We start from the raw sequence: 26,000 nt of genomic DNA, 5'->3' as shown, positions 1-26,000 counted from the left end.
AAAATTTTCCTATTGGTATTCATACGATGTTGCCGGATTTGCTTTTATTTAAATACAAGCTGTAATTAGCAGAACTAATTTTACTAAAAAAAAATCACGCGCTGGAAGTGTCGCTAAGGTTACAAATACAATTTTTTACATCTAGTTTTCATACTGCAGCTATTACCTCTTCAGGCAGCTTAAAGTAGAACTGCTCTTTAAAAAGTACTGTCTTGTAGAAAGACAACCTTGTATCTATTGAATTTGAATTAGAATTAGCCTTATTGTCACATGTACTCAAATGAGTGCAGTGAAAAGTCTACATGTCACCACTGATGATACCGTCTTAGGTACAAATGTACCCAGGTACAGATTCTTAAGTACAAATTTGAGTTACAGAGCTGTTCAATATGGAAATAGGATCTTCAGTCTAACTCGTCCACGCCAACCAGTTAACCTAGTCCCATTTGACAGCATTTGGCCCATATCCTAGTCGTAAACCTATAACCATCCGGATGTCTTTTAAATGTTGCAACTGTACCGTCTCCACCACTTCCTCTGGCAGCTCAATCCATTTACGTACCACCCTCTGCATGAAAAGGTTGCCCACTGGTCCCTTTAAAGTCTTTCCCCTCTCACCCTAAACCTATGCCTTCTAGTTTTGGACTCTTCTACCCTGGAGAAGAAACCTTGGTTATTCACCCTATTGATGCCCCTCATGATTTTATAAACTTCTATAAAATGTCGTCTCTCAGCCTCTGATGCTCCAGGGAAAATAGGACCAGCTTAGTCAACTTCTCCTGATAGCCCAAATCCTCCATCCTTGTAAACGTCTTCAGAACCCTTTCAGGTCTCACAGTATCTTTCCTATAGCAAGGAGACCAGAATTGAATGCAGTATTCCAATAGTGGCCTAACTAATCTTCTGTACAGCCACAACATGACTTCCCAACTCCTATACTCAATGCACTGACCAATAAGAGAAAGCACACCAAATACCTTCTTCACTACCCTATCTACCTGCAACTCCACTTTTAAGGAACTATGAACCTGCATTCCAAGGTCCGTTTGTTCAGCAACGCTCCCCAGGCCCTTACTATTAAGTGTACATGTCCTGCGCTGATTTGCCTTTCCAAAATGCAGCACCTCACATTTATCTAAATTAAACTCCATCTGCCACTCGATCAGATAGAATGTATCTGGCACTTGTCAGTCCGAGGTAACCTTCTTCACTGTCCACTACACCATCAATTTTGGTGTCATCTGCAAACATACTAACCATACCTCCTAGGTGCACATTCAAAATTCTTAGGGGAAAGAAAAGTAAAGAAATAAAAAGTTTGGAATAAAAATCCTTCCAACCCAGTTCATGCTGGCTCCTAGCCTCCAGTGCGCACCAGGTCTGGACTACAGACGTGCAGGGCTTCATCTCCAGGACGCAATTCTGAAATCATTTCAAGGCCAGAAGTCCAAGCTAAGGCCGTGCTGGGCTACTGAGAGATCACAACACTGAGCCAAGAGATTGCCACGATTGGTCTGCACTGAGACCGGGAGTCTGATTCCACACTGAGACCTGGAGTTCAGCCATCACCAAGAAGGAGGAAGAAAAATAAAACACAAAAAAGAAACAAGGAAAAAAGATTGAACAGACTAGCTCCGGCTGAGGAGACCTACTCTGCCACTATCTTGGATCGAAACACCACGAGTATATGATCAACAGGGCTTAAAAAAACTCAAGATTACTGTTGCAAACTGTTGCTCATGCTTACTTAAATGTGCATAAATAGTCACTCTTCAAAACACCTGGCAACTCGCTTTTCAAGTTCCAACTGCAAGGACTTTACAATACAAATCCAAATGCATAAAGATTTAGTCCTTAAAATAAACTATCAACTCTCTCCAATTATCTAATTCCTGTGCTTCACTTCTTTCAGTCTAGCCCGAGGTCGATCAGCAACCACCAAAGTTTTTTCACGAGATCTTGTGCTTCTAGTTTTGCTCTAAGCCTATTCTGCAACCTTTTTTCATTGTTATTTAACATTCAAGAAGGTTGGAAGATGTTCATACAAGAGAATGTGAGCAAGAACAAGAATGTGAGCAAGAGCGAGTACAAGAGAATTCTTCTGTAAATTATATTCACTGACCGAAGGGTTCAAGGGACAGGATGGAAGCTGGTGGAAAGATCAACTTTTTGTGGTCTGATTTAACTGTACACTTGCTTGTCATGGATTGAATGTTGGTGTTGTTCCCTGGGGCTCAAGATCCAGGAATGCATTTTGGGAATTAGATTAGATTAGATTACATTAGATTACTTACAGTGTGGAAACAGGCCCTTCGGCCCAACAAGTCCACACCAACCCGCCGAAGCGCAACCCACCCAGACCCATTCCCCTACATTTACCCTTCACCTAACACTACAGGCAATTTAGCATGGCCAATTCACCTGACCTGCACATCCTTTGGAATGTGGGAGGAAACCGGAGCACCTGGAGGAAACCCACGCAGACACAGAGAGAATGTGCAAAGAATTGATCAGGGACTTCGAAGTGAAGGAGCCATTGGGAAGTAGTGACCATAATACAATAAGCTTCAATCTGCAATTTGAGAGGGAGAGGATACAATCGGAAGTGACAATATTTCTGTTGAACTATGGAGCTATGAGAGAGGAGCTGGCCAAAGTTTAATGGTGCAATACCTTAGCAGGGATGACAGTGGAGGAACAATGGCAGATATTTCTGTGTATAATGCAGAAGATGCAGGATCAGTTCAATACAAAAAAGAAGGAAGATTCTAGGAGGAGGCATGGGTGCCCATGGCTGACGAGGAAGTTAAGAAACATATAAAGTTAAAAGATAAAAAATATAACATAGCAAAGATAAGTGGGAAAATTGAGGACTGGGAAGCTTTTAAAGAACAACAGAGGATTACTAAGAAGGAAATACGCAGAGAAAAAAATCAGGTACGAAGGTTAACTGGCCAATAATATAAAGGAGGATAGTAAAAGCTTTTTTAGGTATGTGAAAGGCAAAAAAATGGTTAAGACTAAAATTGGGCCCTTGAAGACAGAAACAGGGGAATATATTACGGGGAACAAAGAAATGGCAGAAGAATTGAATTGGTACTTCAGATCTATGTTCACTGGGGAAGACACAAGCAATCTCCCTGAGGTAACAGTGGCTGAAGGACCTGAACTGAAGGGAATTTATATTTGCCAGGAATTGGGTGTTGGAGAGACTGTTAGGTCTGAAGGTTGATAAGTCCCCGGGACCTGATGGTCTCCATCCCAGGATACTGAAGGAGATGGCTCGAGAAATCGTGGATGCGTTGGTGATTATTTTCCAGAGTTCGACAGATTCGGAATCAATTCCTGCGGATTGGAGGGTGGCTAATGTTGTACCACTTTTTAAGAAAGGTGGGAGAGAGAAAGCAGGAAATTATAGACCAGTTAGTCTGACCTCAGTGGTGGGAAAGATGCTGGAGTCTATTATAAAGGATGAAATTAGGACACATCTGGACAGTAGTAACAGGATAGGTCAGAGTCAGCATGGATTTATGAAGGGGAAATCATGCTTGACTAATCTTCTGGAATTTTTTGAGGATGTGACTCTGAAGATGGACGAGGGAGATCCAGTAGATGTAGTGTACCTGGACTTTCAGAAAGCTTTTGATAAAGTCCCACAATGGAGGTTAGTGAGCAAAATTAGGGTGCATGGTATGGGGACAAAGTACTAACTTGGACTGAAAGTTGGTTGGCTGATAGGAAACAAAGAGTAGTGATAAACAGCTCCATTTCGGAATGGCAGGCAGTGACCAGTGGGGTACCGCAGGGATAATGATATAGAAGATGGTATTAGTAATAACATTCGCAAATTTGCTGATGATACAAAGCTGGGCGGCAGGGTGAAATGTGAGGATGATGTTAGGAGATTACAGGGTGACCTGGACAGGTTAGGTGAGTGGTCAGATGCATGGCAGATGCAGTCTAATGTGGATAAATGGATGGTTATCCACTTTGGTGGCAAGAACAGAAAGGCAGATTACTACCTAAATGCAATCAATTTAGGTAAAGGGGCAGTACAAAGAGATCTGGGTGTTCTTGTACACCAGTCAATGAAGGTAAGCATGCAGGTACAGTAAGTAGTGAAGAAGGTTAATAGCATGCTAGCCTTCATAACAAGTGGGATTGAGTATAGAAGCAAAGAGGTTCTTCTGCAGCTGTATAGGGCCCTGGTGAGACCACACTGGAGTATTGTGTGCAGTTCTGGTCTCCAAATTTGAGGAAAGACACCTGGACTATTGAGGAAGTGTAGTGTAGGTTCACAAGGTCAATTCCTGGAATGGCGGGACTACCTTACGCTGAAGGACTGGAGCGACTGGGCTTGTATAAACTTGAGTTTAGAAGACTGAGAGGGGATCTGACTGAGACATATAAGATTATTAAAGGATTGGACACTCTGGAGGCAGGAAACATGTTCCCGCTGATGGGTGAGTGCCGAAACAGATGACATAGCTTAAAAATACGGGGTAGACCATTTAGGACAGAGATGAGGAGAAACTTCTTCACCCAGAGAGTGGTGGCTGTGTGGAATGCTCTGCCCCAGGGGGCAGTGGAGGCCCAGTCTCTGGATTCATTTAAGAAAGAGTTGGATAGAGCTCGCAAGGATAGTGGAATCAAGGGTTATGGAGATAAGGCAGGAACAGGATACTGATTAAAGATGATCAGCCATGATCATATTGAATGGTGGTGCAGGCTCAACGGGCAGAATGGCCTACTCCTGCACCTATTGTCTATTGTCCACACAGTCAGTTGCCCGAGTTGGGAACTGAACCTGGGTCTCTGGCGCTGTGTGGCAGCAGGGCTAACCACTGCACCACCGTGCTGCCCAAATCTAAGAATCTAAGATGTTTTTAAGAAAGCCATTTTATAGGACAATGGTACTGGACATGTTAGCTGAGCGAGGTTACCTCATGACCTTTTCCAAATAGTTTAGACTAGTCTATCGTTATAACGTACTGTTAAAAAGGGATGGTTATCGAGCAAAGGCACTTGGCCTGGCTTGATCACGGTTTGCCACTTTGATGTGCATGTAGCTTAATTAGTCAAGCATACTCAGACCTGTCAATTAGTTTATTATCTTCTACAAACGTTTGCCATTTTATTGCTGCTTATCTGATTAAGGACATGTTTTTTTTATATAATCTCAGTACCAATTCTTGTATAAAGACAGCTTGTTTGTAGCAGTAAGAGGAGTGGCCTGAGAGAGTTCTTAGAGGTAAGAGCTGGTGCCGCTACTCTGCTAATGGTTTTAAAACCTTAGATACCTATAAGCCAGGCTTGAACTATGTTATAATATAACATAGAATTATTACCTTTATTTACCAAACCAAACTGTCTATAAGAGTTTTATATTCCAAACTACCACAGAGTACTATCTCTGGGATGAACCAAGAGAGGCTTACAGGTCGAGTCCATTAGGGATTCCCTAAGCTATCTCGAATAGGTACTTAAACACCGTAATGCAGGAATTGCAGCAAACAATGTGCGTTTGGCAAACTCTGCAAAATAATCACTGCGATAATGATCTAACAACTTTTTAATTTGTGATGTTGATGCAAGGCCAAATATTAGCCAGGTTGCCACGGACTACAATCGCTTCTCTTTTTCACAATAATGCCATGGGATTTTTACATCAGTCAGAAAAGACTGACTATCATCTGTTTAACATTCATCCGAAAAACTGTACCTTCAACACTGCAATGCCTTCCCCAGTAATGCACTAGAATGTTAGTCTTGATTTTTGTACTCAAGCCCTGGAATGGGACTAAAATCCAGAAGACTGCATTTCAGAGGCAACAGTACTACCAAGTTGACACCTATACAAGATAGTTGGCTGATGCAAGTTGTAGTTCTGGACTCACTGTCAAGTCTGGTACTACACTTGTTCTACTCATCCGTTTGTGCCAGTTCAAGGTATGTCATGATCTTAAACATTCATCCGATATTTAAATTTGCCAACATCTATTCTGCTCTTCACAAATGTCCCATCGCTCCATTCACCTGAACCATGTGCATCATGTCAACTATGTTTTCACTCTGGGGAAATTGGCCTTTGGATGCAATAGCAACCATCTGTGTCATGATCATACATATGATTACTTTGCAAGCCTTGAATAATGATATTTTGTTCATGACTTTCATCACAAGATATGCAGTAATTCTGTTCCAAGGTGTCTTGTATCGTAGAATCAAGAATTGCATTGACTCTTCAAATGATTTTCATTGGCCTTTGGTAATCTGCTTTTTCCCATTCTCTGCATATTATTTCCATCCATATACTCATCCAACATCCTCTAAAATGCCTCAATTGAACCTGCCTTCACCACATTTTTCAGTCAGTGTATTCTATACCATATCCTAGTGAAAACATTTCTTCCCATGTTATTCTTTCTTCTTTTATACATCCCTTTAAAATCAACTGTAGAAATTGGGATTTAGTAGTAAGTTATTATTTATTGCTTGGGATGAATTTTCATGGGTTGGCAAGTGCCTGTGAGAGATTTGGAGTTAACTTTACCTTACTTGCAAGACTTACACAAATTATGATCATAGACAGTTAGGTTTGGGAGAGCCATTCTAAAAATGTACTTGCCCTCATGAGTAACAAAACCTTCGCAAGTATATTTTCACAAGTTTTATAGAACGGAAGTACAGAAAAATGATACTTAACAAAAGTACTTAATTCACAATGGAATACTGGTTGGTGACCTCTTGCTGATGGAAGGCATCACTCTTGTTTCTGCTCTGTTACCTGGAGTTCTCTTTTTGTCTTCTGTCATGGTTCTTCTTTCTTCTTATCAAGAGTCATAGCTTATTAACTCTTGCCAGCCCTACCATTCATGATCAGAGGCTTCCTCAACTCTAATTGACATGATGTATGAACAGCGCATGGTCAATTAAAGACTGACAAGGCAGTCTGTGCCCATTTACCAAACAGTTTTACTTAAAGGTGATGGATATCTTACTGACATTACTTCCCATTGTATCCTAACTTGCAGACATGTTATTTAGTATAGGTGCCCCGCTCAGTCAATTAACTTAATACATCTCTTCCAGCGTAATCTATTGTCTGTTTAAACAAAATGTCGCTTTTCTTTATTCACACTTCCAGGGTTTCACCGAGTGACATTGGAGGAAAGGCAGTAAATTTCCAGGTCAGGATGGCGAGTGGCTTGGAGGGAAACTTGTAGATGGTAGTGTATCTGCATGCTCTTATCCTTCCACATGGTCGTGTTCGTGGCAGCAAAAGTGCTATTTAAGGATCTTTGGTGAATTTCTGCATGCATCTTATACAGAACAGATTGGTTATGGATGCAGCAATTTCTGAAGCACAAGTCTCCAGTCTATCACTGGAATTTTGTTAGGGCCCATAGCCCTAGCATTATCCAGTGCCTCCAACTATTTCTTGATATCACTTGGAATGATTTAAATTAGCTGAAGACTGGCATCTGAATTGTTGGAAACCATTGGAGGCGACAGAGTTGGGTCACCACTTGGCACTTCTGGCTGAAGTCTGTTGTGAATTTTTCAGCATTACCTTTTGTATTGATGTGTTAAAATTTTTCATTACTGAGATTGGAGATATTTGTGAAGCATCCTCCTGCAGTGAGTTTTTAAAAAATTGTCCACCACCAGTCATGACTGGATGTGGCCGGATTGCAGAACTTAGATCCGATCCATTGATTGTGGGATTGCTTAGTTCTATCACTTGAAGCTTATGCTGTTTGAATTGCAATAGTCCTGTTTTACTGATTCACCAGGTTGGCACATAATTTTTAGGTATGTCAGGTGCTGGGCCTGCATATCTTCCTGCACACTTCATTGAACCAAGGTTGATCCTTGGTTTGATGGTAATGATACAGTGGGAGTATTGCTCGGCCATGAAATTGCAGGTTGCACTTGAGCAGGATTCTTTTGCTCATCATATCCAGACTTGATCTGTTCAAAGTTCATTCTTCTTAATACGGTGATAACGCCACACAACATGAAACAAGGTATTATCACTGTGAAGGCAGGATTTCATCACCACAAGGTCTGCGTTGTGACCACTTTTATCAATACAGTCAAGGATAGATAAATCTGCAGCAGGCAGATTGGTGAGGAAGAGGTCAAATATGTTTTTTTCCCTCTTCTTGTTTCCTTTACCACCTGCCATAAACCTAGCATAGCATTTTTTTGTTTTTTTAACACACACTCAAGAACTCCTTCAACGTTGCTGTTGTCAAGCCACTCTGGATTGAAATTCCCCAGCCAAAGACCATTCTGTGCACTTGTCACCCTCATTGCTTCCTCCAACATGGAGTTGCACTGATCCATTAGCCAAGGGAGGATGGTCACACCCTAGTGCTTAATATCATCTCAAATACTGCAACATCTGAACATTCTGCAAATTTCAAAAGTTACTAACATCTTTTGGATACACGAGGGACCCAGGTGCCAGTCTGTTTGGAGTTGGCGCATTCTCCCTGTGTCTGCATGGGTTTCCTCCAGGTGCTCTGGTTTCCTCCCACAATCCAAAGATGTGCAGGTTAGGTGAATTGGCCATGCTAAGTTGCCCAGTGTTCAGGGATGTGTAGGTTTGGTGTATTAGTCAGGGGAAATGTAAAGTAATAGGGCAGGGGAATGGGTCTGGGTGGGTTGCTCCTCGCAGGGTCAGCATGGACTTGTAGGGCTGAAGGGCCTGTTTCCATACTGTCGGGGTTCTCTGAAAAGGTTCTATGGAAAAGTAAGAAGTAGCTGGCCAGTGAGAGAGAGAGAAAATGAACAAGAGTGAAAGTGGAGAGGATAGACAGGTGAGGAAGGTGGAGAGGGGTGGGGGGAGGAAGGCGTGCATGAACAAGAGCAGAGACATTGACAGCCATGATATAGCTGAAAATAAGGCAAGCAGGTCAAAAGGGATAGAGAAGATTACATGCAAAGAAAACATACTGGAAACAAAAAAAAAGTGAGGCAGAGGCAGGTAGCAATGTTTTGCTCATAATAGCTATGCAAGACATAATAACAAAGCTATTACCTTTGGCCCCTTTATTATAACAAATAGCTAAAATATTTTAGAAGTTTTTTTGAAATATTGAAGTTTCATATACAATAATTTATTCGGGGTTTCATATCAAAACCTCTTAAATTATAGCTATAAAAAGACTTTCATATGATATTGCACCGATTAAAGTACCCAAAGTACCAAAATAAAGCATCAAAAATTTCTCCAAACTCTATTACTAATTGGTATCAACTTTAGTAGCAGACATGAGAGACCACCCACTTTCACAGTCCAACTCACTCACTGCTGTTACTACAGTTCCATACAGGTTGCAACAACTCCTCTGTGCCTGCCACGCAACATCCCATTTTAAAACAAGCATGCATCAGTGAATTTAATTAATTGTTCAATCCGGAATTGCCAATATTCATTGACGAGCATTTATATCTGAACTATTCAAATACAGGGATATGAAAAAATTAGTGTACTAAATTCATTTTTTGATTTCCAAAATATCTGCATTTAAAATTTAACTAATCAACTTTGGTATCAGCTGTTAATGTTTACCCTAACTGGAGTAAACCATTCAACATTTACAAATGTATTACTTTACTACGCCAATGTTGTGGTTAATGATTAATACAATTTTGGACCATCAGAAGCTTTAGAAGATATATGACTATTATTCTGACTAAAAATGCTATTTATTACTTAATTTTTATCATGTAACAGTAATGTTGCTAATCCAAGTTTATTAGGGTGCTTTAAAAAAAAAGTAAATGCCATTAACTGGGAAATTCAATGGTCAGTCTGGAAAAATTGCAGCATTTATAAATACGTACTGTGCAAAGGTGCATAATTTAAAGCTCAATGTCATATAGAATCATAGAATCCCTACAGTTCGGAAGCAAGCCATCTAGCCGATTGAGTCCACACCAACCCTCCAAACGGTATCCCACCCAGACACACTGTATTTCCCATGTATAATCCACCTAGCCTGAACACTATGGGAAATTTAGCCAGGTCAATCCAGCAAACCATACCTCTGGACTATGGGAGAGCACCCAAAGGAAACATGCAATGTCCACACGGTCGCCAGAGGGTGGAATCAAACCCAGGTCCCTTGTGCTGTGAGGCAATAATTATAACCACTGAACTATTGTGCTGCCCGCATGGTAATCATTCCTATTGTTCAATAGTTTGTTTTTTTTCTCTATCCACTTTGGGGAATATTTAAAAGCAGCCTGCTGCTATACCATCCATACAAAGCACCACAGTGCCAATCCAACATTGGTTTTGTCTCCAATCAAAGCATATTTAAAAAGCAAGCAGTGATTCAGAATATTATAACATCAAATTTATTGGAAAAAAACTTTCACAATATATTAAAACTATGCAAAATTTATTTTAATTTTCAATATCACAAAAAGCTGATATGTAGTTGCATGCCTACAAGTTGATTGAGCCATTGTAATGCAGACCCATAAAACATTAGTCTTGGCTCACCAACATAACTGATCTTTTGAAAACAAAGATGTTTTCATTGCTTGTTGCAATCATGCTTACCATACAAGTTCAATGAGTATTCATATGAAAATATTAGTGAATATCAGATGAAAAAAATCAGACCAAAACACATTCCACTACTGCATTAGCATTTCAGTTATCAATGAGGTTCCTCGAAAAATCCAGTAAAAACAAAGGTATCAACAATTCCCTCAAGGTAGGGATGATATTAAGTTTTATTGCAAAATAATGTTTTTTCTCAATATCTACAGTAGCATGTTATTCAGTAATTTAGTTGGCCCTAAATCAAGTTGAAGAAAACAATTCACATCAAATTTTGTTAAATAAAAATAATTTGTGAGGAAGTCTTGTATCTTTTATAAAGCCAGAAGTGCAGAAAAACTCAACATTAATGGAATTTATTACTTGCAATCAGTGCCAGGCTAGAGATTCTGAAGCTAAAAATGGTTGACCCATTTATTATGAAAACCATGGTCGGTTCATTGTGGACTGAAAATGAGACAGACATCAGCAGTAACAGTTGAATTAAAATTAGAAGTCCTACAGTGTGGAAACAGGCCCTTCGGTTCAGCAAGTCAACACCAACTCTCTGAAGAGTAACTTTCCCAGACCCATTCCCCGATACATTTCCCCCTGACTAATGGACCTAATCTACACATCCCTGAACACTATGGGCAATTTAGCATGGCCAATTCACTTAACCCGCTCATCTTTGAACAGTGGGAGGATACTGGAGCACCCAGAGGAAACCCACGCAGACACGGGGAGAATGTGCAAACTCCACACAGAGAATCGCCTGAGACGGTAATCGAACCTGGGTCCCTGGCACTATGAGGCAGCAGTGTTAACTACTGAGCCACCATGCCACCCTTCCATAATTCAATAACATTGCACAACACTATCATTAATAAATTTAAGTTACCACATTTAAACAGTGATGTAATTGAAGGAATTTATAAGCCAATTGTGTGATTAATATTTTCTAACTCCACCAGCAAAAAAGCAATGAACACACTCAAATGTATGGAAGTTATGATTACATCTCTAAAATCTAATTTTCTGAAATGAGTGATTCAAATCAAAGTGTACACAATACTCTCACTTCTCTGTAACAAGATATGAACATACATATGAAAAAATAGGAAGGCTCAAAACAACTTTATACAATAACATTCTTCAGTTAAAGCATGCGTCCTCTCCCATCATTACAGCAATATCTTCGACACTAAATGATCTTTTCACATTGGATTTCAACTTAATACAGCCCTTATCAGAGTGGATGGTGTTGTATTAATAATGGATATGGAAGAGTTTATTTCGGAGCAAAGCAGAAACTCCAATCACTCTGTTGAATCCCTCAGACTCTGGGAGTCTTAAGGAGTCCATGGAGGCTGCATTATCCATCATTCTACTTTACTCAAGCCTTAATGTCATTTTATTTCTACTCAAGTAAATAAGCTTTTAAAATTGAAGGCTAGGATTTTCAAATGCCCAAGGGGGCTAGAACAAGAACAAGCATGCTTTGAAAATAGTGTTTCCCATTAGAATGGGAGTGTCCTGATGCCTTTTGGATGCTGAAAAGAAAGTAAAAGGTGGGAATAGGTAGTTGTCAGAAATCCAAAAGCCTTCAATTAACAGTCAGCTAAGCTCCTTCAGTATCTTATTAACAAGTAAGGGTAGACCAGTGGGCATTTTTAATTTGTCAAATTTGCTGAAGCCGACCAGTCAGAGACACTTCAGTGTATAGTTGCTAAGTTCAACCTGGGCAGAAATCGATGACTTTTTTTTCCCCACCACAAAACTAAAAATATTTGCAACTAGGAGACCTTGCTCCAGATTGGGCATGGTAAATTACGGTTGGCCATTTTTGCACAGAATGTGAATGCCAGCAATCTAAAATGCATTTTTCTGTATTCAGCAAGACAGTAGCAGGCCCCATCATGGCTGCTGCCTACCTTTGCTATTTATATTTTACAAGCTGCTCCTACCTCCTGGCAACACTTGCTGTCATGAACTGGGCATTAAGCTCACCTCCAAGCTAATCAGAGCACTAATATTTATTGACTGACTCATAGGAGTAACACAGGTGTGGCATGGATTCCTCACCCAGAATTGAAAGTTAATTCCCAAATTTAATGAAACACTTCTTGAAATCAATGTGTGACTGCTTTTCTTGTTGGAAGAACACTTATATTCTCCTGTCGATCAGATGCTTAAAACTGGGCTAAAACTATGTCTGCTCTCAATTCACACTTGGACTGAAAAAAGTTAATGTTTTCAGCAGCCCCTTCACTTGATATTCAACAGATTACTTTCCAAAGTATTTACACTGGTGGTGTTGTCTTCCACAGATTTATTGAATTAACGTGATTATGTGACCTTATTCCACAGCCTTAGTTCCTCTCGGAATAGTGAACATGGAACATACCATTCAGAGACTCCATCATTGGTACAGTTGCTAGATATGTGTCATCCTGTGATACAGTAATGGGTAATTATTCTGACTCCTGACTTACATTGAATTGTCTGACATCAACAGAAAAGCAAAATAAGGCAAGTTCCATTCATGATGGTTCAATTGACCCAATTCACTGCCCACACAGAGACAAGAGTAGAGAATAGGTTCAGCTTCAGCAGTCAATAATCTACCAATACTTAACAAATGGGACTCATGTGGTCAATATGGCAAGACACAGCAAAGCCATCTATAATCCAGCATGGGTCATCTGTTCACAGTTACCAAACAACCTTCTACCAGAAACACAAACAGAAGGTGCTGGAGAAACTCAGCACGTCTGGCAGCATCTGTACAGAGGTAAGGAAAGTTAATATTTTAAGCCCAGTGACCCTGAATCAGTGTTCTGACCTGCAATCAATTAATGTGACTTTTCTTCCATTTGTAAATAATATAACTTAATGCTCTACTAAACTTCCCTAATAAAGACTTGCTAAATGTTTTAGGATGCATATGAGAGCACAGAACAAAAACAGTAGATCACACAACTTTTTTCACATCATAACACTCTTGTCACTTGCAGCCAGACCTTATTTCCCTTCACAAGTACGAATATCAAATATCTGATATCTGATTAGTTTATCACGTATTCATCTGATCATGCATTCTCAGCTTTCATCCAAAAGGAATAATAAAAATGCATAGCTTAAGGAGAACCTGTTGTCCATATAGACTTCAACAAAGCATTTGACAAGGTTAGTAAGGTGTGGAGGTGCAATGTTGGAGCAGGGTGGACAAGTTCAGAAGTCACACACCATCAGGTTATCGGCCAACATGTTTATTTGAAATCACAAGCCTTTGCAGCACTACTCCTTCATCAAGTGACATGATATGGTTGGTAAGATTAGATCATATGGAATCCAGGGAGAGTTAGCCAACTAGATACAAAATTGGCTTGAAGGTCAGGGATAGAGGCCGGTGGTAGAGGGTTGCTTTTCAAACTGGTGGCCTGAGACCAGCAATGTGCCACAAAGATCTGTGCTGGATCCACTGCTTTTCATCGCTTATTCAAATGATTTGGATGTGAATATTGGAAGCATGCTTAGTAAGTTTGCAGACGACACCAAAATAGATGATGTAGTGGACAGTGAAGAAGATTATCATAGTATTACAGAATCCATTCAGCCCATCAAGTCCACACCAATCCTCTGAAGAGCATCCCAACTCGACTCATCCCCTTGGGACATTGATCAGATGGGTCAGTGTGCTGAGAACTGGTAGATAGAGTTTAATTTAGCTAGCTGCAAGGTGTTGCATTTTGATCAGGCAAACCAGGACAGGACTTATACAATTAATGGTAGGGCCCTGGAGAGCATTACCAACAAAGAGACCTAAGGATACAAGTACCTAGTACCTCCAAAGTGGAGTTGCAGGTAGACGTGGTGGTGAAGGTTGAGTTTGGCATCTTGCTTTCATTGGTTAGAACATTGAGTATAAGTGTTGGGATGTCATGTCATGGATATACAGGACATTGGTGAGGCCACTTTTAGAATACTGCAAACAATTCTGGTTGCCCACCTAAAGGAAAGATGTTGTTAAACTTGAAAGAGTGCAGAAAAGACTTACAAAGATGTTGCCAGGACTGGAGGATTTTGGTTACAGGGAAAGGCTAAACAGTCCAGGATTCTTTTCCCCTGGAACGTCAGAGGCTGAGTAGTGACCTGAAAAAAGTTTATAAAATCACGAGGGGCAGGGAAGATGAATAGCCCAAGGTCTTTTTTCTCAGGGGAGTCCAAAACTAGAAGGGAATAGAGGAAAGATTTTAAAAGGAATCTCGGGGTAACTTTTTCGTGCAGAGGGTCATGCACCTAAGGAATGAGATGCCAGAGGAAGTGGAGTAGGCGGGTACACTCAGAACGATTAAAAAGCATCTGAATGGGTATGTGAATAGGAAGGGTTTACAGGGATATGGGTCAAAGTTGAGAGTGTGTTGCTGGAAAAGCATGGCAGGTCAGAGCAGCATCTGATGAGCAGGAGAATCGACTTTTCGGGCATAAGCTCCTCATCAGGAATGAAGCTTGTGATCCAAGGGGGTGGAGAGATAAATGGGAGGGAGTGGGGCTGAGGGGGAGAAGGTACCTGAGAGTACGATAGGTAGATGAAGGTGGGGTAATTGTGATAGGTCAGAGAGGAAGGTGGAACAGGTAGGTAAGGTCATGAGGGCAGTGCAGAGTTGCAAGGCTGGATCTGGGATAAGGTAGGGAGGGAGGGAGGGAAAATGAGGAAACTGGTGAAATCCACATTGATGCCAATATGGGTCAAGTGCTGGCAAATGGAATAGGTCCAATTGGAATATCTGACTGGTACGAAGAAGTTGGACTGGAGGGTGTTTCCATACTGTATAAAAGGCAATCTCCCAGTTATTACAAAGTATAGGTCATTGTTATAAAATTCCATCTCAATGAACGAATAAAAATCCCAAAAATGCCTTTAATAAAAATAGAATTTGGCTTATTCAATCATTGTAAATCAGCACCTCCGAATTCTTACAAATACAACATAAAAAGCCCTGTTATGGAACAAATACTTACTCAACAATAGACCTACATGGTTATCTAAGAAAAGCCATTCATTCCCAACAGAATAAATGTTTCTGGGATTTATTGCCTGTATCATCTCATTACCAAACAGATAAAAGTATTCTCCATTATAGCAGAGCTGAATAAAATCCCATAACATTAAAGAGCACATTTGTGTAATATTTCAAGTAACACTACTGGATAATTTTAATAATGGGTGGAAAACATAAGATTAAATTAATCTCACTTAAGAACAAATTATATTATTATTTTTTTAAAAAAAAGATAGGTCAAGTCTATAAATCAAGTCATCCTAACTTGTGTGATGGATAAACTACTTGGAAAGAAAAATCTAAAGGAGGTTATAAATCTTTACTTAAAAAGCCATAACATAATCAAGGAAAGTCAACATGAACTTTTCAGTGGAAGCTCATCCATGACTAACTCAGTTGTATAGATTGTGGATATAATTAGGAGGGTTTTTGAGGGTGGCACAGTTGAAGTCGTCAATATGGGTTTTAGCAGAGTTTTTCAATAAAGTCCCCCATGACAAACAGTTCAGAAACTGAAAAGTTCTTGCAAATCAAGGAAATGGCAAGCTGAATACAAATTAGCATGACGGCAGGAAATAAACTATAATGGTAAACTGGTGTTTTTGTGACCAAAACGATGTTTCCGATGACATTTTTCAGGATTAAGTACTGTGACATGTCATGCTTCTCATGACATATCAATGATTCGGTATTGGGGTATGATTATGAGGTTATGTAATGAAGTGATAATTGCTTGTATTGTTGATAGGTAGTTCAACAGTGTGGATATCAGGTAATGTCCTTTAGCAGAGAGCTTAATAACACTGTGGCAGCAATCTAAAAATTACAGACAGAAGGACTAGAGGAAAAGGTTTCCTCCCTCACCATACCCCAAAGATGGTAGCGGGGGTCTTTAACTCATTGTGTGAAAGGGTTATAGGGGACAAAAATCCCTGGATATTGATACAGACCAGGCCAGACCCCTCCCCTGCCAAAGTATTCTAAGAGACAGCCAATTCCCTTAACTTTTGTATTTACTGAGGCAAGTGTAAGGTGCTGTGTTCCAGATATGATTCAATTGGTCCGCCACTAGGCTATAATCAAACACATTAAAACATATAATAGAGTTTTTTTTAAAAGGTCTAACTTTAACTACATTGAAATACTTAACAAGATAATGTATTAATTAACCAATTATTATAAACTGTTCCAATATAGACAGCACCCCAATAAACATATGCTTGGTAAAAATACAATTCAGCAAAACAGATATTGTTCTCACATGCTGTCTTTTTACTGCAGCAGCAGAGACAGAGTTGTAGCAGTTAGCTCCAACAGCCAGCCAGCAGAAATGTTCTCATTAACTGAAAAACAAAACCAAAAGTCTTCCTGGGTCTGTGTGAGCTCTGACCCTGGCCACTCATGACACTTTTGCCTTTTTTAAAAAAAAATCACCAAGGGAAAACTCAAAAGCTTTATTTGATTAGATTACCTACAGTGTGGAAACAGGCCATTTGGCCTAAAAAGTTCACACTGACCATCCGAAGAGTAACCCACATAGACCCATTCCCCAACCCTGTATCTACCTCTGACTAATGCACCTAACATGATGGGCAATTTAGGTGGCCAATTCACCTAACCTGCACATCTTTGGACTGTGGGAGGAACCGGAGTACCCAGAGGAAACCCACACAGACACGGGGAGAATATGTTAACTCCACACAGACAGTCGCCCAAAGTGGGAATCAAACCCAGGTCCCTGTGAGAATGTGTATTGGGTATGACCAGGTAGGGAGAGTTAAGTTTTGAGTTTAGTGAAACAAAAAGCTTCAGCTAGCATGATTCGGATCAGATAAGAACTTGCAGTAGACAATGAGGTGCTGGAAGCAAGGGTAGTGGGTTGATGAGGTGAAAAGATATTCATTATGTAAAGCCATTTAACAAGATAAAGAAGCATTCAGTATGTAAAATCAAAAATCAACTAGGAGAAAGTGAAAACTGCAAATGCTGAAGGTCAGAGTCAAGGAATTCCTGAAGGGCTTATGCCCAAAAAGTCAATTCTTCTGCTCCTCGGATGCTGCCTGACCTGCTGTGCTTTTCCAGCAACACACTCTCGATCCCAGAATGCAAAGTCAGTTAACTAAGGTGAAAAGTACTCATTATGTGAAGCCAGTTAACAAGGTTAAGAACTTTCATTGTGTAACAGCAGATGGCTTAATCTTTAGTATTGACATTCACTAATTGTAACGGTCACCCAATCAATGTGTATGTTGCCTTATCTGGATGCTTTTCCCTGCATGACCATATAATTCACTAAGAAAATGCTGTTTGAGAGAAGACTAAGAACGCATGTCTCTGTGCACATGGGCGATCGTTCTCGCTCCCTCCAGGGCCCGGAATAAAGATGAAGGAGGTAAAGCCTGTATCTCTGAGTGTTTGCTTCGAATGATACAGTGATAAGAAAACAGGACATCACCTGGCGCTGTGAGGCAACAGTGGCCACTGAGCCACCATGCTCACCAACTGTTTACCAAGTGCAGACGTTTCAGCACCACTGTGAGCAATTCCTCTCTGCAAGAGAAATAGCACAGAACACTTCTCTCTTAAAACACAGTACCATCACAATATACACTGAAGGAGTACAGGCCAAACCTGGTTAAGTGGGATTAGGCTGGGTAGTCATTTCAAATATTTACAAGCAAAGGCCATTATGAACAGAGCAAACCATTAAAATTGATGGGGAGGTAAGGAGAGAGGGAAGGGGCTAAATAAAAATGGAGCTGGAGGGGGAGGTGAAGTACTATGTCCCCACAGTTTCCACTTTGCTCTATTGGCACCAAGCGCACTGATTGACAGTATGTGCTCCTTTGCCAACAACACTAAGGCATGAAAGAGGAAAAGGGGCAGACAGCTGGCACCCGAAGATCAGAAGTGTAGCTGTAACAAAAATAACAAAACTTTTTACAAATAACTAAAAATGGGGGCACAATCTCCTACAGCCAATATGCACATGGTCTATGTATTCCATAATGCCACAAAAACCAACAATTGGGCTGGGTGTCCATGAATCGCTGCAATCTATGGTTATTAGAGATAGCTGTGCGCAACACCCTTCACCGCAGGTCCCTAATGGAAAACACATCCCAGCCCTCACAGGTCACCCTCACAGCCCTCTCTGCCAGCCTCTTGAACCCACGATAATGGAGGTGTGGATCCCTGAGCATAGAGTTTCTGATGACAGCTGCTACTCCTGACAGTGGGAAGACCCAGCATGAGTCAATAGTGTTCCATGCATTGATCTGGTCCTGGTAAAAGACAGGCAACTTGTTGAGGGAAACTTGAAGACCCTTGCAGTCTACAAACAGAAGCTGCATGTCATAACTGTAGTCACACACTTGGCAGAATTATTTTGTTTTGTCTTGGGGTTTAGCGCACACACTAAGCCAGGCAACTTGTCATGGTTGTCTGAAGTGGTCACATAGTATAGCACCGAGTTTTGTTAATCACACACCTACAGGACATGCCAACAGCCTGCACAGCAAAGACACTGCCTATGCATGAACCAAACTAACATGTCTCAAAGTCAAAGGGGAGTGGTTCACAGTCAATTCAGGGGTCCAGATACAGCAATTCATGGGCATCAGTCGATCTCAGATCAGGGACTTGGATATAATGCTCCCAAGCTGAACAATAAGGAGAATTTGGGCCACACTTGACATTTGGTAAAAACGTAGCATTGATTTTGACATTGTTATCAAATGAGATGAGGCTAAGGGCAGGTGAGCTTTGTGGCTTTGATCGTAAAAAGTGATAGGTGAGAGATGTTAGACTGGTATGTGCAATAACATTAGTCAGAGACGAAAAAAAAACTGCAGAGGCTGAAATCCAAAGTAGCCAAGCAGGAGGCTTGGATATCACAGCAAGCCAGGCTGCATTAGGAAGCAGAGAAGTCAACGTTGACTTCTCCACTTTCTAATGCTGCCCAGCTTGCTGTGTTCTTCCAGCCTCCTGCTTGTCTAATGTGCAATAAAATGTCAGCCATGCCGCTTCTATGCTCAGAGGAGCATCAGTTTGAGATTGCCCTCCAATCTCGTACCCAGTAAAGGGCAACTCTAGACTATCATCAACTGACCAGGTTTATAGCTGGTTTTCAAATGTAGACTGGTGCTAGGGATCCCAGGATGTCCCAATAGAGTCAAGTGCATCCTCCAAGTAGGAAATTACAAGAAGCAAAGCACCATACAGGCTAGTTCATAGGTAATAAGGTGAGTTTGATGATAGCACAAGAAAATGCAATAAGCCAATGTCTGATTCAGATGAGAATATATAAGGCATGATTGGTAAATTTGTGGATGACACCAAGATTGGTACTATCATGGACAGCGAAGGTTATCCAAGATAGGGAGAGACCTTAATCAATTGGGTCAATACACTGAAGAGTGTCAGTCGAAGTTTAATTTGGATAAATGCAAGATATTGCAGTTAGGTAAAAACAAACAAGGGCAGGACTTAGACAATTAGAAGTCGGGCCTTGGGTAGTGTTACAGAACAGAGAGAGATCAAGGAGCTCAGGTACATTATTCATTGAAGTTTGCATCACAAATAGATAGAGTGGTGAAGAAGGAGCTTAGCACATTTGCCTTCATTGCTCAGATTTTTGAGTGTAGGAGTTGGGACATTAAGTTGAGGTTTTACAAGACATTGGTTAGGCCTCTTCTGGAGTATTTTGTCCAGGTCTGGCTGCCCTGATATAGGAATGATATTATTAAGCTAGTAAAGGTTCAGAAGAGATTCGAGGATATTGCCATTAATGGAGGGTTTGAGTTATGAGGAGAGTTTATAGGCAGGATCTTTTCACTGGAGTGTAGGAGATTAAGGGGTGATTTATGGGGGTTTATAAAATCATGACGGGTATAGACATTGTGAGTGGCAGATGGCTTTTCCCTGGGGTTGGGGATTTCAAGACTAGAGGGCATATTTTTAAAGTGATAGGAGAACGTTGGGAATATGGGCCAAGCACAGGCAGGTGGGACAAGATGAATTTGGGATTATGGTTATCATGTTCTGTTTGGATCAAAGGGTCTGTTTCCATGCTGTATGACTCTACAATGAGGTCACCTTTCCTCACAGGTAACTAGATATACCATTACCAGTTCTACATTCTTGTTTTGAATTAGAAGGTTATGTTCATGCTTAATACAATGATGCAATTTAACTGATGTCATTTAATGTATGTTACATGTCATTGGCAGCACCTGCTCATGGCCATCCTCTCGATTGTGCTCAAAACTCTGCAGTGAGTTTCAACAATATCATACACAAATTTAAAGTAAAATACTATAGATTCTGGAAATCAAATAAAAACAGAAAATCTTGGAGAAACTCAGCAGAGTTGGCAGCATCTGTGCAGACAGAGAAAAAGTCAATAAACCAAGTCCAATACAACTTTTCTTCTTGGACCTGAAACTCTGTCTCTCCACAAACACTGCCAGCCCTGCTGAATTTCTCCAACATTTTCTGTTTATGTTTCAACAATATCTAGTTTATCTCCCTCCCCTAGCCTTTCTCTGACTCAAATCATAGATGATGCATGATCTGCCTGCACAGTTTAGTTTCTTAAAATTAATTATGTGGTCAGCTCATTTTGGGAATAGTAAAAGCTCTTTTCCCTCATGACACATCCCCAAAAGGCAATTCTTCAGAGTAAACAAGTCTCCCAGTATGTTTGTTTTTAAAATAGGTGTTTCATTTTTTTCTTGTTGGAAGTGTAATCAGTTCCACCATTATGCTTCCTGTTCACAACCTTTCCACAAAAAATCCAAATGCACTACCTAACTACTAAATACAAATATATCTCTGAAGTTTAACAACAGGATCCAACACGATGTTCCAATTAAGTCAGATTGGAATTGAAATATTAACTCCGCTCCTCTCTCTGCAGATGGCATCAGGTGTGCTGAGCTTTTACGGCATTTTTTAAATATAGCGAACACCGTGTTACAATAGATTAACAAATTCAATTTCGACACATCTGCCATCATATTTTACTTGCGTATTCATGCTTTAGAGCTCATCCAAATGTTTTCTTTGGAAAAATAAGTTGGCAAATAGGTGGCCAAGGGACCAGATGGTATCCCAGTCCACAAAGACGTGGGGGGCTCTAATCCTCACTATTGTCAGCCGCCAGCCCCCCAACCCCAAAAGAACCCAGGATGTCCATTTCAGTAAACGGTGAGAGTATAAAATATGATTACGGTCACACCACAGCTACTGAATCCATGGGATATCATTGCAAATGGAAGGAGCGGCGGGGTGAAACATCATCTGTAAAGTGAGATCCCACTTTATCCTCTAACCCCGTTCAGGTCACAAACCGAATGTAAACAACAACGGAGCAGCCTGGAAGACAGCAGCAGGCACCGCTCAGAACTCTCTCAGCCATTCCTGCCCATTCATCACAGCTCTCCCGCCTGACCCACTGTAATGGAGGGTCTGAACCTGCCCTTCGCTTACCGTACTCGATGCCGCTAAAAAGGAAGAGGAGACCGATGGTGACGTTGGTGAGCCTGCGCTTGGTCCGCGGATCCATCGCCAGCTCTTGCTGCTTCTACTGCGGCCAGCCGGAGGAAGCAGCCACTCCGGACAACGACGGAGGACACGGCAGCTCCTCCTCCCACCGCCCGCCCCTCTCGACGCTGGACGGATGAGTCGACCGGCCCTGCAGTTAGCCACTCGACCCTGAACCGACCCTGAACCGACCCCGATCGGATCGCGAGCAGACGACCAACCGTTCAGGCGGCGGAAACCAGCTGCCAGCTGAGACCCCGCCCATTCACTACTAGCTCCGCCTATTCTCACATGTGCTCCGCCCCCCCAAAACACACGGATCCAGAGTCTCCGCCCATCACCTCAGCCCCGCCCATTCCCACCTGTGCCGCGCCCTTCCTGCCCCTTTCCCACCAGGACCCACTGAGTGCCCGCCCATCACGCCTTGCCTCGGCCCATCACCTTAGCTCCGCCCATTACTAACTATGCCACGCCCTTGCTGCCCCTTTCTCTCCTGGACCCAGAGTTCCCACCCATCACGACCTGGCTCCGCCCCTTAATGCCCTGCCCATCCCGACCTGTCCCCCACTCCCACCTGACTATTGCAAGACCTTTTTCTTTTCTTTGTGATCAAAAAGGTGAAGGGGAGGGTAGGGATTAAATCAAAATAGAGTTGGACAGGGAAATGATACACTCCACTCCCTGCGGAGCCCACCTCTCCCTGAACAACTCCAGGGTGTTGGTGGACGCTGCGTGCTCCTTCTCCAAGGACACCCGGGTTCTAACGTAACCCCGGAAGAGGGGCAGGCAGTCGGCCCTAACGACCCCCTCCACGGCCCGCTGCCTGGACCTGTTTATGGCCAGTTTGGCCAGGCCCAGGAGCAGACCCACAAGGAGGTCTTCGGACCTGCCCTCCCTCCTCCGTACCAGGTGCCCGAAGATCAGGAGCGTGGGACTGAAGTGCACGCAAGACCTTTTTCTAGTGAACGTTGAAACTCTGCCACGTGACCTTCCTAATTTATTACTGATGATGTGGAGGTATCTGTGTTGGACTAGGGTGGACAAAATTATAAATCACCCAACACCAGGTTATAATTCAACAGTTGGAATGTAACCTAGTGTTGTATGATTTTATTTAACTTTGTTACTGGCCAATCTTTGGAATTCCCTTTCTAAAGGAGCAACGGATGCAGATTCACCCAGGGGTTGAAAGATTTTCAGGAATTTGTGGAATGTAGAATTGAGGTTAAAATCATGTTGTGGAGACACCAGTGTTGGATTAGGTTGGACTACCACCCCTTGGCTGAACACTTCGATAAGATTAGATTCCCTACAATGTGGAAACAGGCCCTTCGGCCCAACCAGTCCACACCAACCCTCCGAACAGTAACCCACCAGATCCATTTCCCTCTGACTAATGCACCTAACACTATGGGCAATTTAACATGGCCAATTCACCTGACCTGCACATCTTTGGACTATAGGAGGAAACCGAAACACCCAGAGAAAACCCACGCAGACACAGGGAGAATGTGCAAAAACCTGGGACCTTGGAGCTGTGAGACAGTAGTGCTAACCACTGAGCCACCGTGCCCCTTCCACTCTGCTGAGCACATGCTGGACCTGGGCCTCCTCCATCACCACTCCCTTCACAAACCTGATCCTTCTGTCAGTATTCCTTCCCACCTATCCACTACACCCTCCTCTCTGACCCCCACCTCCATCCACCTATTGCACTCTCAGCTACCATCCCCCCATCACCACCCCCCTCCTAGTTATCGCTCCCCCATCGCCAAGGCTCCCAGCCTCATTCCTGATGAAGGGCTTTTGTCTGAAACGTCGATTTTCCTGTTCTTCAGATGTTGCCTGACCTGCTGTGCTTTTCCAGCACCACTCTAATCTTGACTCTGATCTGCAATACTCACCGTCGCAAAGTTAAAAAAAATCACACAACACCAGGTTATAGTCCAACATGTTTATTTGCAAGTACAAGCTTTTGGAGCGCTGTTCCTTCATCGGGCACCCAGTGGGGCAGGATCATTGCACACAGAATTTATAGTAAAAGATCAAAGTGTCATACAACTGATGCAATGTATTGAACAAACCTAGATTGCTGTTAAATATTGAATTGAATTGAATTTATTGCCACATGTACCAAGGCACAGTGAAAAGCTTTGTCTTATGAACAATACAGGCAGATCACGGAGTTAAATAGCATAGATAGTAAATAATAGGTAAACAGCGGCAAAAACCAAAACATAGGTACAGGCGAATGCTAAGCCATTTGTGAGTCCATTCGGTACTCTAACAACAGTAGGGTAGAAAATGTTTCGAAACCAGCTGGTGTGTGTGTTCAGGCTTCTGTATCTTCTCCCCAATGGTACAGATTGTAGAAAACCATTGCCAGGGTGGGATCGATCTTTGAGAATGCTGGCAGCCTTTCCTTGACAGCGGGCCTGGCAGATGGATTCTTTCAATGGGAGGTTGATGTATGTGATTGTCCGGGCCAAGTTCACCACTCTCTGTAACCGTCTCCGATCTTGAATGTTACAGTTGACATACCAGGTAGTGATACATCAAGATAGAGTGCTCTCGATGACAGACCTATAAAAGTTGGCAAATCTTCTCAGCTGCCTGAGAAAGAAGAGATTTAGTCGGGCCTTTGTAACCAGTGCGTCCACATGAACAGTCCAAGAAAGCTTATTGTTGATGACCACCCCCAGGAGCTTGACATTCTTTCCACCTCTGCGCTGTTAATGTGTAGGGGTGCATGAGTAACATCTTGCTGAAAATCAATGAGTTCCTTGGTTTTGCCGGCATTGAGAGCCAGGTTGTTCTCACTGCGCCATTTTTCCAGGTCTTCCACCTCCCATCTGAAGTCTGTTTCATCGCCATCTGAGATTCGACTAACTATGGTGGTATCATCAGCGAACTTATAAATGACATTAGTCCGGTACTTGGCAACGCAGTCATGGGTATACAGTGAGTCCAGTCAGGGGCTGACTATGGACCCCTGGGGAGCTCTAGTGTTGAGTGTTAATGAGGATGAAATATTATCCCCAATCTTCACCGATTGTGGCCTGTGGGTCTGGAAACTGTGGATCCAGTTGCAGAGGGTGGAGCTTAGTCCAAGATCATTAAGTTTAGTAATCAGTCTCACAGGGATAAGTGTTGAAAGCTGAACTGTAGTCAATGAGTAAGATTCTTATGTATATGTTCTTGATGTCAAGATGTTCTAGGAAGAAGTGAAGGGCAAGTGAAATGGCATCTGACGTGGATCTGTTGGTCCAATAAGCAAATTGGAGTGGGTCAAGTGTAGTGGGGAGGCCGGAGTTGATTAATGCCATGACCAGCCTTTCAAAGCACTTCATGACCGCTGAGGTTAGGACCACTGGGCGGTAGTCATTGAGACACGCTGCATGAGCCTTCTTAAGCATAGGGATGATGTTGGCCCTCTTGAAAGAGGCAGGGATAGTAGCCTGCTGCAGAGAGAGGTTGAAGATGTCCGAAAAGACCTCTGCCAGTTGATCTGTGCATACTCTGAATGCACGGCCTGGCAATCCATCTGGTCCCATCGGTTTCCTTAGATTCACACAAAGGAAAACTGATCTGACCTCTGATGCAGTGACTGTTGGGATTGGTACTTCAGGACTTGTTGGACTAGGTGTTACCTCTCCGCCGAAACTCTGCTTAAAACGAGCATAGAAGGCGTTGAGATGATCTTTGAGGGATGTTTTATCGTCTGCTATCTTGCACTTTTTCTTTTCAGAACCTGTGATGTCATTCAGTCCTTGCCATTGTCGCTGGGAGACTGTCTGGTCTCCAGTTTGGATCGGTATTAGTTC

At 42.1% G+C, this 26,000-nt stretch overlaps 1 protein-coding gene across 2 annotated transcripts in view; it reads right to left on the bottom strand.

Moving 5' to 3' along the window:
* Positions 1 to 22,400, bottom strand: part of mfsd8l1 (major facilitator superfamily domain containing 8-like 1) — a 70,813-nt gene extending 48,413 nt beyond the window's left edge. Inside the window, exon 1 of one of the 2 annotated variants that reach the window (XR_011960896.1) lies at positions 22,123 to 22,400. Coding sequence is in view for 1 of the 2 variants with exons in the window: in XM_072572553.1 (XP_072428654.1) it covers positions 22,123 to 22,198 (76 nt within the window). In the remaining variant the exon portion in view is untranslated. The remainder of the gene's footprint in view (positions 1 to 22,122) is intronic. The other variant, XM_072572553.1, reaches the window with a different exon arrangement.
* Positions 22,401 to 26,000: the final 3,600 nt, after the last annotated feature.

The sequence above is a fragment of the Chiloscyllium punctatum genome, chromosome 6 (genome assembly GCF_047496795.1).
Source record: "Chiloscyllium punctatum isolate Juve2018m chromosome 6, sChiPun1.3, whole genome shotgun sequence".
Lineage (NCBI taxonomy): Eukaryota > Metazoa > Chordata > Chondrichthyes > Orectolobiformes > Hemiscylliidae > Chiloscyllium > Chiloscyllium punctatum.
Note: the sequence above shows the minus strand (reverse complement) of the source record. Positions and strands in the feature narration are given on the sequence as shown.